The sequence below is a fragment of the Eretmochelys imbricata genome, chromosome 2, assembly GCF_965152235.1.
Source record: "Eretmochelys imbricata isolate rEreImb1 chromosome 2, rEreImb1.hap1, whole genome shotgun sequence".
Taxonomy (NCBI): Eukaryota; Metazoa; Chordata; order Testudines; family Cheloniidae; genus Eretmochelys; species Eretmochelys imbricata.
In genome coordinates, this window is record NC_135573.1 from 191,996,416 (window position 1) to 192,008,471 (window position 12,056).

Here is a 12,056-nt window from a genome sequence, read left to right on the forward strand (position 1 = left end):
GGGCTTAGAAGCCAGAAAAGATAGGAGACCCCAGAATCAAGGAGAAAAAAAGAGTAATGTAGAGCAAAAAATTGACCCTGAAAATGAAAAGAAGGGAATACTGTGGCACAGAGACCCCCTTTTCTTAGCAAACAACTCTCACCTCAGACCTGACAAACTCACTACACCAAGCACATCTTGCAGAATATTTATCCATAAAGCAAAACATGTTAGGTAACTACAGAAGGCTTGTAACTTGTCAAGATTTATAATCATTGCAAGATATGTGTGTGGGTAATATTTAAGGAATACTGTATTTATATTGAAAATATGCTTTAGAGACTTGGAGTAAAAGTTAGTCACCAGGGGATAGTGTAGCTGAGTGATGGCCCCATTGGAGCTGTCATCTCGTCCTGTTTAGCTGGTGATGCAATGCAAAGCTCTATTGTTTAGCCTTTCACAATACTAAGACGTGCAAAATCATCAGAGGCAAAGCATCAAAACCTCTTAACGGTAAAAAAAAAAAAAAAACATTATAACAAGACAGGGCTTTGCCCTGTCCGTGAATAGAAACAAAAGGCTTTTTTCAGTGTAACATGAGAGGGAGAAGCAGTCTGTATCCATTCACTGAGGAAAACCCCATGTGGAGCTGGGATGTTTTTGTGAATGTTGGGGCCTGCTTCTTGTGGAACCAGCCAGCTCTGCAACAGATTGAACTCTGGGAGGCGGGGGCAGGGGAAAGCCTACTCTATTAGATAGGAAAGGTAACAATTAATAAAGGTAGAGTCAGGTTATGATTTTGTTTTGTATTGTAGCCATTTCCATCACTGTCTCTCGTTTCTAGTTAAGTCTTTACCCTTCTTAAATAGACCTATTTTTGTTTCATTATAAGTGCTCATAAGTGCTGTGTAGTTTACAGGAGTAGTAATTTAAGGTAACACTGGTACACTAGGGACACTGTGCCTTTGGGAGCAGAAGATCTGGGATTTCTGAGAGTAGCCAGTGTCAGGGGCTGGATATCCAGGGGAATGATTCAAAAGGACTCAGGGACTGGGGTGCACCTACTTTTAACCTACAAATTGAAGACAGAGCTGGCATAGCCCAGAGGAAAGCTCTGGAGTGGCTGAAGGACTGGTGCTATTACAGAGCTGACATCCAGCCAGGCACAAGAAAGACTCCCCTCATGGCGGAGGCAGGGGCTATCAAGGTGTCTCACAGTTCTGGGTGCCCCAAGAACGGTCATAAACACATAGGATCAGATTCAACTCTGGTAGTGAAAAAGGGCTGGACAGTGGCTGGATCCGGAATTGGGTCCCTGGCATACAGCAGCTCCCAAATGGTGCAGAGCTGCCATAATCATCTCCTGTGCCACTCCCTCCAACCTACCCTGCCGGGGGTACATGCTGAGGGTGAGGGATGCTGGACTCTGGGTACCCTCAGCTGACATTCAGTCTCTTGGATACCATTGCCACACAGCATCAAAGGCCAAAATGCTTGTAACGGATTCCAGCCCCGGGGGGTTCCTGGCCAGGAAGCCAGTGAGACAGGTTTCATATTTAGATATAAACTCACACGGCAAGTTGTGAAGTAGGAATGTGATAAAAGGCACTATCTGAGGGGTCACCTGGAAACCAGACTGCAGCTGTCATGTTCCCCTGGATACTGAATTTGAATCAGACTGCCCCTGATGTCACAAACTCGCGATGCCTCACAACAGCTCATAGCAAGCCAAAGATCAGTGCGTGAGATCCACCTCCACCAACAAAGAGACCCCATAAGCTACTGGGAAGTGCAGAAGGACAAAAACTCAGTAGGACTGTATATCTATTCAAAGACTGGTTGGCTGAAGACAGTGTTATGCCATTGAAGGGACTCTTCTGTAGCCTACATTTTCTTTGCATAAATTAATGTTTTATTCAATTTTGGATGCTATTGTTATTTATTAAGTTCCTCTTTGTGCTTGGCACTCAATTTAAATTTATTCACAGCATTATTTTGCTTATGTTTGAGAAACCCGGCAGCCCTTAGACCTTTCTCATGCTCCCTAATGGAAATGCTGCCAGAATAAGAAGCAAGTAAGCATTTCAGTGCCTATCCTGTGCATATGGGGGGAAACGTGACAAACTCGTGTAAAACTCAGCAGCTATTTCCAGGGGAACGGCAATGGATTTCTGAGGGGCTAACTCCACACACACATACACCCAACCTGAAGAAAAGCTACACTGCTGTGGAACAGCTGTACCACAATTGCTACTTGAGTCCAGTGACTGGAAGTGTGCTAACTGCCCTACTACACCAAACCCACCCCCATGCAGTTCTTAATCACTGGAACCACATCTGCATGAATTGGAATGAAGGGGATTGCACAAGGTGTAAATCAGGAAAGAACCTGTCTCTTACCATTTTGTCAGAGATAGCAGCCATGTATAGCATCATGTATTCAATAAGGTGGTGGTGCTCTGCTCTCTCCTGCAGTGTAGAGCAGGGCCCTAAAGGCACAATCTTAGCCTGAAGATAGTGCCATAGAGCCAGAGGCAAAAGCGCAAAGCTTCTTTACATTTAATTTTTGTTAAGACACACAAGCGAACAGCTCTGGGAAATTGCTTGGTGAGATCTAGAGAAAGATGCAGACTAGTAAAAGGAGAAATGAAAAATCAGAAAAATTAATATTATCCAAAACATATGAAGAATTACATTAAGACATGCCTATTGAGGCACTATAGTTTACGAAGTGACTGGTCACACATCACTAACATCATTATTTGCACTGAAGGAGCACGTAGAGGTCAACCAAGAACAGGACCTTACTGTGCTAGGTGCTCTACAGAGTAATATGGTCTCTGCCCTTAAGAGCATAAAACCTAAGCAGACAAGACAGAAGACGGGTAGGGCAAAAGGATATAACATGCAAGCAGAATAAGCAAAGTCCTGGTTTATAAACATCATCACAGTCCCACTATATTTTCTTAAGGTGCCATGGGGAGGGTTTGTTTCCCTGCCTTTAAAATCATGGAACCTTCTTGAATTTCTTTAGTGTTATTTTACTTTTGCCAGCTCATTTATTAGATCCATCTGCTTTCAGATTTTCTTTGGTAACTGCATGGTTGAAGTGACTCCTGAGATAAACAATTCTTTTTCAAGAACACTACCTAAAACTTAACCAGCGATAGAATGGAGACAGAAATGTCTTCATCAATTAAATCTCTCTACAGTGTTTCTCTTCTTTGTTGCATCGCAGGGGTTAAACTGCTAATGGTTTTATAAGGGAGATACATTTTTTTCAGATTGTGCTTTAAGGTTCTTTCCTGGCACCTCCAATCAGTAGTAATTACTGTAGTACAATTGTGTTCAATCTATTCCTGTAACAGATCTGGGCCCAATAGTTTGGAAGTTAATTTTTCCCATAAATTCCACTAGTTCCTGGAATTCTCTGTCCGCTGTAATTCACAGAATTCTGTATTTTAATATCTTGGAGCTGATTTGCTAGTTCTACTTGCAATCAGAGCACAGCTTTTGATTTTTTTTGGGGGGGGTGGGGGGGGCTATTTTTGTTTGTTTGTTTTTAAGGCAGCTTCATTTAAAACTAACAACCAGTTTGGAGAACAAATTATTATAAACTTGCCCTGAATCAATTTAGGCTGGAAATTACAAAAAGGTTTCTAACCATCAGAGGAATGAGGTTCTGGAACAACCCTCCAACAGAAGTAGTGGGGTCAAACAACCTACCCAGCTTTAAGATGAAGCTTGATAAATTTACAAATGGGATTGTATGATGGGTCATCTATGATAGCAGGGGACTGGACTTAGTGACCCAGGTGGTCCAGTCCTGTCTTATATTTCTATGTCTCAGATGCATATCTACTATCCCTAATCAAGACCATCAGCATTCCAGCACTTGGAATTTCTCTTCCTTGGCCGGCTTCAATCCTGTGTGTTATTTTTATGAACGCCAGAAGCAGCTCATGTGTTGCGGGTGCTCAGAGCTGGATGAAATTTGAAATTCTCAGTTCATGGGGAAATTCTGCCATTTCAAAATTTCCTGCTAACTGGAGAGTCCAAACATTTCCATTTTGAAACACAGTCTTTCCAAAATCAAATATGCTTCCCAGATTCCAGTGCCCCCCAGCTCCAGGGCAGACCACAGGGCCCAGAGGGCTTCCAAACTCCCAGGCCAGCTGGCTCCCCAGCTCCCACAGCTTGGGCAGCAAGCTGACCCAAAAGTCAGGCAGCCTGGGGAACCAGCTGGCCCAGGTGTCTTGCTCTGTGGCTGGGAGTCTGGAACCCTGAGAGCCACAGCTCAAGTCAGGGCTCTTACTGCTTCCAGGCTACCTGATGCAATGCCAGGCCCTAGACCCTGAGAGCCAGGGCTTGAGCTGGGGCTCAGAAGGCTCCCTGGGTTGCCACACTCCTGGTTCCAGTGGCAGGAATCTGGAACCCACACTAAGCTCGGAGCCAGGGCTCCCAGGGCTTTTAGGCTCCCACCTCAGCAGGAGAGAGCCTGGATGTCCTGAGATCTGCATTTTCAGGACTTCCAGGCTCCCTGCCACAGAGCTAGAAGACAAACCACAATCAGAACCAAGGCTCCCAGGGTTTCCAGGCTCCTCATTCTGATACTGGGAGACGGGAAGCCTTGGGGTCCCTGGCCCTGGGGCAGACTGTCCCCAACAGCCCACTAAGTGAGCTGGCAAGGAAATAACAGGGTTCTGTTGGAACTCTGCTTGTGACTCAATGAAACTTCATTTAACCTAAAGTGTTGTCACAAAACTTCTCAGGTTTGACTCATTGCCATTTTCCAACAAAACTGTTTTGTTGGAAAATTTCCAATCAGGTCTCATTGTTGGTAACCCTGTAGTGGAAGAAGAGGGAACTCTGGAACACGCGCAGGGCAAGGCAAAGCAGACGTAGAAGGAATCACTCATCTCTGTCTTGCCTTGTCAACAGTAGTGCAGATATTCACAAACCTTCAGCCAAGTTTTGTGTTGGTTTTAAGGAGGCTTAATATAATGGATCTGCACCAGCCTGCCTCCCTTCTTCTCAGTGGTCAGCTATTTCCCCTCACTAACTTTTTAATTTTTAACTGGTTGAAAAATGTGTAAGCCTTAGAAGCTAGAAAATTCTCACATTCTTATCGAGCAGTGGTTATAGCTCCATTATTTGATAGAAATGGCACCAGTCCCTTGGTTTAGCTTTAAAAGAAACAAACCATCCACTGAACAGTGTTATCCTATATACACCACAGAGGCAAAATTCTGACTTTGGCTATCCATATGCAAATTTCATCAGTTAAAATGGAAGTTCCACATGCATATCCCAGTGGGAAATTTGGACATCTGCTTTCTGGATTTGATTCTGAAACCAGAGACAACTTAAGCATTTGTTGAGCAAGGCTGCAAGATGGCATTTTGTTGCTTTACACCAAACATGACCAATTCCTGTTCTCCATTATCACATCGCAATACACAGGGCTGGCATAAAGATTCTTTGGACATACCCCACATTTAATGGGGTCATTTTACGTAGTAGTGTGTGTTTTCAGGTAAGGACTAGGGAGAAAATCATCAGGTCCCTCAGCCTTGTGTTGCAGGAATGAGCCCAGCTGCCCATTCCTTATAACCTAAGTGACTGACTTACCTCAGCTGATGTCAGTTTACATTGACAAGGCTACCATCACAAAAAATGAGCTAGAAACAGGCTTTTATTTCAGAGAAAGCTAAGATTCTCCTTTACATTTTTGCTCCTTCCAAATCAAAAAGACTGCTGGTCACGTGCTTCCTGGGACCTAAAGGCTGAGTAGGCTTGCAATGGACTTCCTGATTATTAAATACTTGTGTTCAGTTTCTGTGATCACACTGAAAATATCCCCTCTAAGACAGGCAAAAGCTCAGACTTGAGAGATAGCTATGTACACATAGCATATACCAGTAATGATCACTGACCTTTAAGCCCTGGGGACCTCTCCGACCTTCTGCACCCTAAAAGACAAGCGCAATTTATCCAGAACTATGACCAGTAAATGAAAAATAATGGCCCTGGAGCCAAACATGGTACATTAATGGTGGGGAAATGGCTATTCCCAGACAAAAAACCTTGGTTAAGTGAAATTGAAGTTGAGTGTTCATATCAGTAAATTAAGGGTAGAAACTTTACAAAAGTATTACATTTATCAAAATACAGTCATTAGAAATGTAGGAAATTCAGAAGGAAGGTATCTAAACTGCCTTCTCCAGGATGACTTCCCCATTCCCTATCCCCACTGCTAAGGTCAGCAGAAGGAGAGTCCTGGTTCCATCCATGTTGGGCAGTGGGGACTGCATTACTCCCCTAAGTACTCTGCTCTTCTTAGCTTCCTTCATGACTATAGTGACACTGTTAAACATCATGGAGGCCTTTTGGGAGCTAACCTCAAGTCCAGATTAGGAGGGACCAGTAAGCAGCCCATTCCTGAGCATTAGCAGGTTCATTGACTCCATTTCCTGGGAGATGGAGGTGGTTCAGCAAATGTCCCCTCAGCCTTAATAGGCTCCTCTGACTCCAGTGAGTCAAAATAGGCTTGTCAGCTCCCAATGAGCTTATATAGGCTTGTGGGGGAGTAAGAAGCTTACTAAGGCTCATGGGTAGGTGAGGAAGGATTAGGCTTGTCTTTGGTGACTTTCCCAAGTTTCTAAGGCTCATGGAGGGTCCAAGGTCCCCACTGAGCGCAAGGCTCAATGGTGGTCATAAATCAGGAATTCCTTGTACGATATATTTAAAATTTGGCAGAAGACAGTACCTCCATCACAGACCAACCCTTCCAAACTTGAGGCCAATATTCCTTTGGTGTAGATTTTTTGTGTGGATAAAAAAGTGGGGAGCAAAATAGGGCTTATAAATGGCAACATCACTGCATCCTCAACTATGGATCAGCTACTTCCATTCCATAAGGATAACTGCTCTTACATCAGTGCCCTCTTCATCGAACTCTCCTGGCACTCCATCTGTTCCCGGTTCTCCCTGCAAAATGAAAAGACACAATCAGCCTTTTAAAAAAAATATCAAGTACACATATTTCTTTTTATAGCCCTTCTTTGATATTTTTCCTGGAAATTTTTTCCTCTAATTGGATTGTAATCACTCAAAGCACAGCATTTGTTAGACCTAGTTCTGTGGAAAATGTGGTTAATTAAAAGTATCTAGTCAGAAGGAACTGGTCTGCCTTTCGGTTCCAACCCTTCAACCATAACCATCTGAGATTAGACAAAGGCTTTTGTGGGATCTTTTGTCTGTCCCTGTCTTCCAGAGAAAGCAGATGGTGGGGATTCTGAGGAAAGATTAATCAGAAAGCAGTGACTTTTGTTGTCAGGAATTTATTAAAGTGCAGCTTTTCTCTGAAAAGCGATTATGCAAAAAGGACAACTTCTTAAGGTCTGGGGCCTGATCCAAAGCCCACTGAAGGCAACTGGGGGGTTTCCATTGACTTTAATGGTCTTTGGATTAGATCCTAGATATATTTTCACACAGTGAATCAGCTTCCCGTAGACCAAGGAGTTTTTGAGATGTGACCAGATTTCATATGGATATGCCTATACCTACTGTATCTCTAACTTTGGTATTTGAATAGAATATAGATAAACCCTTCCTTACAGCTTGGAAATCAAGAAATGAGGAACTATGGCCAGAGCTTCTTTGGTTATTTTATTTGTACTGCATCATTGCCTATCAGGATCAGGGCCACTGTACACACATATACTAAGTTTCAAGTTCCTACCCCTATGCGCTTACAGCAAATCTAATTTAACCAGAAAGGATTCAGAAGACATTTTGTAAGCATATATCCAAATCTGAAGAAACAGATCAGAAAGGAGTTCAGTCTTCTCTTAAGGAATAAATCATTTTTAGCAAGCTTACAAGGATGATTTTGGTATTCAGAATTCTTGATTTATTTTTTTTCTAAGCAATATAGTATGAGAAATCCATGGTATTTCACTCATTAGAGTCCTATGAGAAATGAAGTTGGTGGCTCAATCCACCCTGAGAAGTCTTCTGCAGAAATATATTCATGCTGAATCCAGGTAACAAATTACAAATGATCTTCCTTCTGGTCAAACTGCATTCGACATCATCAGCAAGCACAAAAATGTTACCAGCTGTAGGCACAGCATGGCGTTTCTATGGATTGATACAATAATAAAAAAGGGGCACACCTCTCCAAAGCCCTACGTGCTGCAGACACAGGTTATAAAGTAACATAAAATTAAATAGCAGCTCACCCCCAACAACTGATAGAACTCAACCCTCTAAGAAACACACAGGTCTCCTCCCCACACAGCCCTGTTAGCCCTTAACAGTGCAAAGCTGTGTTTACCTCCTGCCCTGGCTTTCCTTTTTCATCCTCTGGACCAGAGACATTGTTGTTAATTCCGGGATCCCCCTGAAAAAGTCAAGACGATGTTAATTATTTTCGGTAATTTCCTCTTTGTTAGTGTAGCTGCAAAGGCAGGATACGGAAATAGGAGCAGAGTAATAATAATAATAAAAAAGGATTTATTCAGAAGATGACGGTAGCAAGAGGCCTCTGCAGATGCATTTCCACAATCAAAAACGAAAAGCTCTTTGCCCAAAGAGATGAAAAGTAAGTATCTGGATGGGCAATGAATTCAAGCTTGTAATTAAATGGTTGATCTGTCTGTTTAGGTATAATTACGCAGGGTCTACATAATAAGATTCCAGGATTGTCACTGTTTGTCATTCATTGAAGCCTAAAATGTCTACTGAGTCAGTGGAAGTGATGGAAACAGCTACATGCATGGCTGAGAGTTCTTTTCTGTTAAGAATATCACCAGGTTCATTCATCACTGGGATTCACGGTCTGTTAACACACAAATTGTAAGTTCTCAGCCATTTTGTCTTTACAAACAACACCTGTGCAGTGTACAGCTACAGTAGCTCCGTGTCTAAGACATGCCTAGAGTCCCAGACCATTGTGATATAAGAGGTAACTCAACCCATCCTACCTTTACCCTAGAGCTAATTTGTATGCAACAGTTTCATTGGTTGCACAAGGGAGACTGTTCAGATGGTGGATTAACTGGCCCAACAGCCACATCCCTGCAAAAGCAGGGGTTTACATGTGCTGGTAAGAACATAATCAGTGATTTTCAGCAAGATTTTATCCTGAAACAAATTGAATTACGCACAAATATTGTCCTCTTTGAATACAATACAGTTGGACTCAGGGAATGAAATACTGACTGAAATCCACTGAAGTCATGACAATGGCTAAATTCTCATTTGCTTCAGTGGGGCCAGGATTTCCCTGATTGTTACTAGGACATCTGACAGTGTTCCCGTCTTAACTGAGATTAGAAACTGGCAGGAGCCACATGATATTCTTTGCTATTTGGAGAAAAGGGCTGCAAAATGCACCTGTAAAGGTCCTCAACCTATGGTGTGAAGAGAGCAGAGCCTCCACTGCATTCTAACTCCTGGTCCTCAGACACGGCTGAAGCCACTCCATAAGATTAGGGCTCTGCAGTTCATAACAAGGAAGGGTGAAGTCAAAAAGCAGCTGCTCTCACCATCAGTGTACATTTCCAACCAGAAATCAGCCCCCGAGTTTCTTCTAGTGGAATAAGCAGTAACTCCTCCAGATGGCTGCAAATCTGTTTAGAGGATGGGGTTTCAGTTCAGCCAGCAAGTAGGGATTGCATGCCAGGATGGCTACAGAAGGGGCTGTGTTACCATGGATAAGGAAGCAGTGAGGCCTGTGCTCCTGCCCCTTTCTGGTATTATTAAGATGGGTATGTATCTTGGGGCATCCACAGATTTCAGGTGCCAAACCTCCAGCCATTAATGAGAGGGGAACTCTCAAAATTCCCTATCAGAGACAGGCAGGAAATAGTTTTTCCATCCAGCAAAAATACCATCAGAGAGAGAGTGAGAAAGAGAGAGACCCCCCTCCCTGGAATAACTAAAAGTCCCTGGTCTGTCTGACTCATAGCAAGGAACTAAATCTGCGTCTTCCACATCCCAACTGAGTTCCCTAACCACAGGTCTGTTGGATATTCTGAGGTGGGGATTTCTCTCTCTGACCAGAAATTCCACCCTAGACTTGAGAAACTGATACATTTCCACAAAATGTTTCAGTTTTATCAAACTGGCATTTTCCAACCAAAAGCCATTTAATCATAAAAATTCCTGACCAGTTCTATTCCCAATTTCCTCAGCAGGGTAGTGCTTGGTCCAGGATTATCAGGATGCCCTCAAACGTTACAACAAAATTGACATTTGAGGCAACTTCATCACCAAAATCTGGACTTAACATGACAAATCTGGACTCAAAGATGAAGGTTAAAAGCTCTATTGCTATTCACTTCACTGAAAGTCTTTTCAGCCTGTCAAAAGTTAAGAGATACCACAGACTTTACTTACATGGTCTCCTCTTAGACCAGGCTCTCCACGCTCACCCAATTCTCCTCTAGGTCCTTTTCTACCCTTAAGTCATGAAGAAAGCACATACAATTAGAATACAGGTAGAGAGCTACAGTATTAATGTCATCGTTAGATCTTTAGGGCCAGATCCTCACTGCCATAAATTTGCATAACTCTATTAAATCAATGGAGCTACACTGATTTGCACCAGATGAGAATCTGGCTTTTGCACTTAAAATATATCTAAGCAGTTTATATCAAATAATTAGAGAATGTGCAGCTGTTAAGAGGTCACAGAGGTTGCAGATTTGGCAGTAAAGGTTGGAAAGGTGACAGAAGCTTCCATCAGGGCTAAAGACATTTTACCTGTCTTCCTGCGCTGCCTTTTTCTCCAGAAGATCCAGGAGATCCTCGTTTTCCCTAGAAAAATAAAAATACAAACAAACAATGTTCTTTCTTTCAGGTGAACCTCATTCATTTAATTCAGTACATGTGAATAAAGGTTACCTCTGATCCATCAATCCTATCAATTCCATTTTCACCATCTTCACCCTGTTGGTATAAATAAAAATCCACATTAGCACACTAGTGAGCCTTTGGGGGCGAGGAACCTGTCTTTCTATATGTACAGTAAAGCACCTAACATGCTTTTGAATACTTTCAAAAGTAAGAATAATAGTTATTAAAAATATGAACTTCTTCAAGAAGAAGAACCCTCTTCACTTTGCCATCTGTCATTTTTTCACATCTCCTTTACCACTTGCAGCATCCTTAAAATCTCAACAGCTTCCAGTATATAATCAGTTTGCATTTGATCTAGCATTTAGGTTCTCTTGTATTTTTGGTGCTCAGTTGTTTTACTTATTTACAGTGTACTGTGTACTTTTTAGGGCATTTTATATTGTGGTTGTTATACTTAACAGCTGGTAACAATTCATAGATTATTTATGGATTCAAAGATGACCTCCTGTATAACACAGACTAGGAAACTTCCCCAAAATAATTCCTAGAGCATTTCTCTTAGAAAAACATCTCTTTACTGGAAGTACAAACTATGTAAGAGTTTTGTAGACTTTGGGACAAATAAAGGCAATCCATTTTAATGGATTGTTTTAATAGAATTCTGTTTATTGGCATCAGGGTGGATTTTGATACTTTGACTCTAAAACAGCTTCACTCAAAACTGTGAATGCCTCCATGTTGTGTTAAAGATGTCATTTATCCAAACATTCTTAGAGCCAATCTGATGGGTGTGTAATTAGTGTTGAGACACCTGCTTTTGATTACTCCTTTCCCAGGGCAGCAAGGGCTAAGAGCTCTGAGAGGATGACCTAGTCAGATCCAGTGGAAAGCCAATGATTCCTCTGGTTGATCTCAGAAAAGGGTTAATGGGATCTGAAAGTAGTCCATTCAGTCCTTCATAACTGAAATTCTTCAGCCAGGAGTTGTTTTTTTACAGGACTGGTAGGACTAATACATTACACAATCTACAGTCACCTTTTTGTATTGCAGCTGAGATCATATCACTAAAAAAATCAGAGCAAGTATCAGCCATTTCTGGAAGACAATGTCTTATAAAATAGCAACCCAAACCTCAGAAGCTTGTAATGTGAACTTGCTGTTCAGATGAAGAATTTGACATTTGAATGTAATTGTCCTGAAGATTTACA

At 42.1% G+C, this 12,056-nt stretch overlaps 1 protein-coding gene across 1 annotated transcript in view; it reads right to left on the reverse strand.

The window, feature by feature from the left end:
• Positions 1–12,056, reverse strand: part of LOC144260179 (collagen alpha-4(VI) chain-like) — a 56,102-nt gene that overhangs the window by 9,928 nt on the left and 34,118 nt on the right. The window contains 5 exon segments of the mRNA XM_077808735.1: positions 5,899–5,951; positions 6,916–6,969; positions 8,321–8,386; positions 10,753–10,806; positions 10,894–10,938. Coding sequence (XP_077664861.1) covers positions 5,899–5,951; positions 6,916–6,969; positions 8,321–8,386; positions 10,753–10,806; positions 10,894–10,938 — 272 coding nt within the window.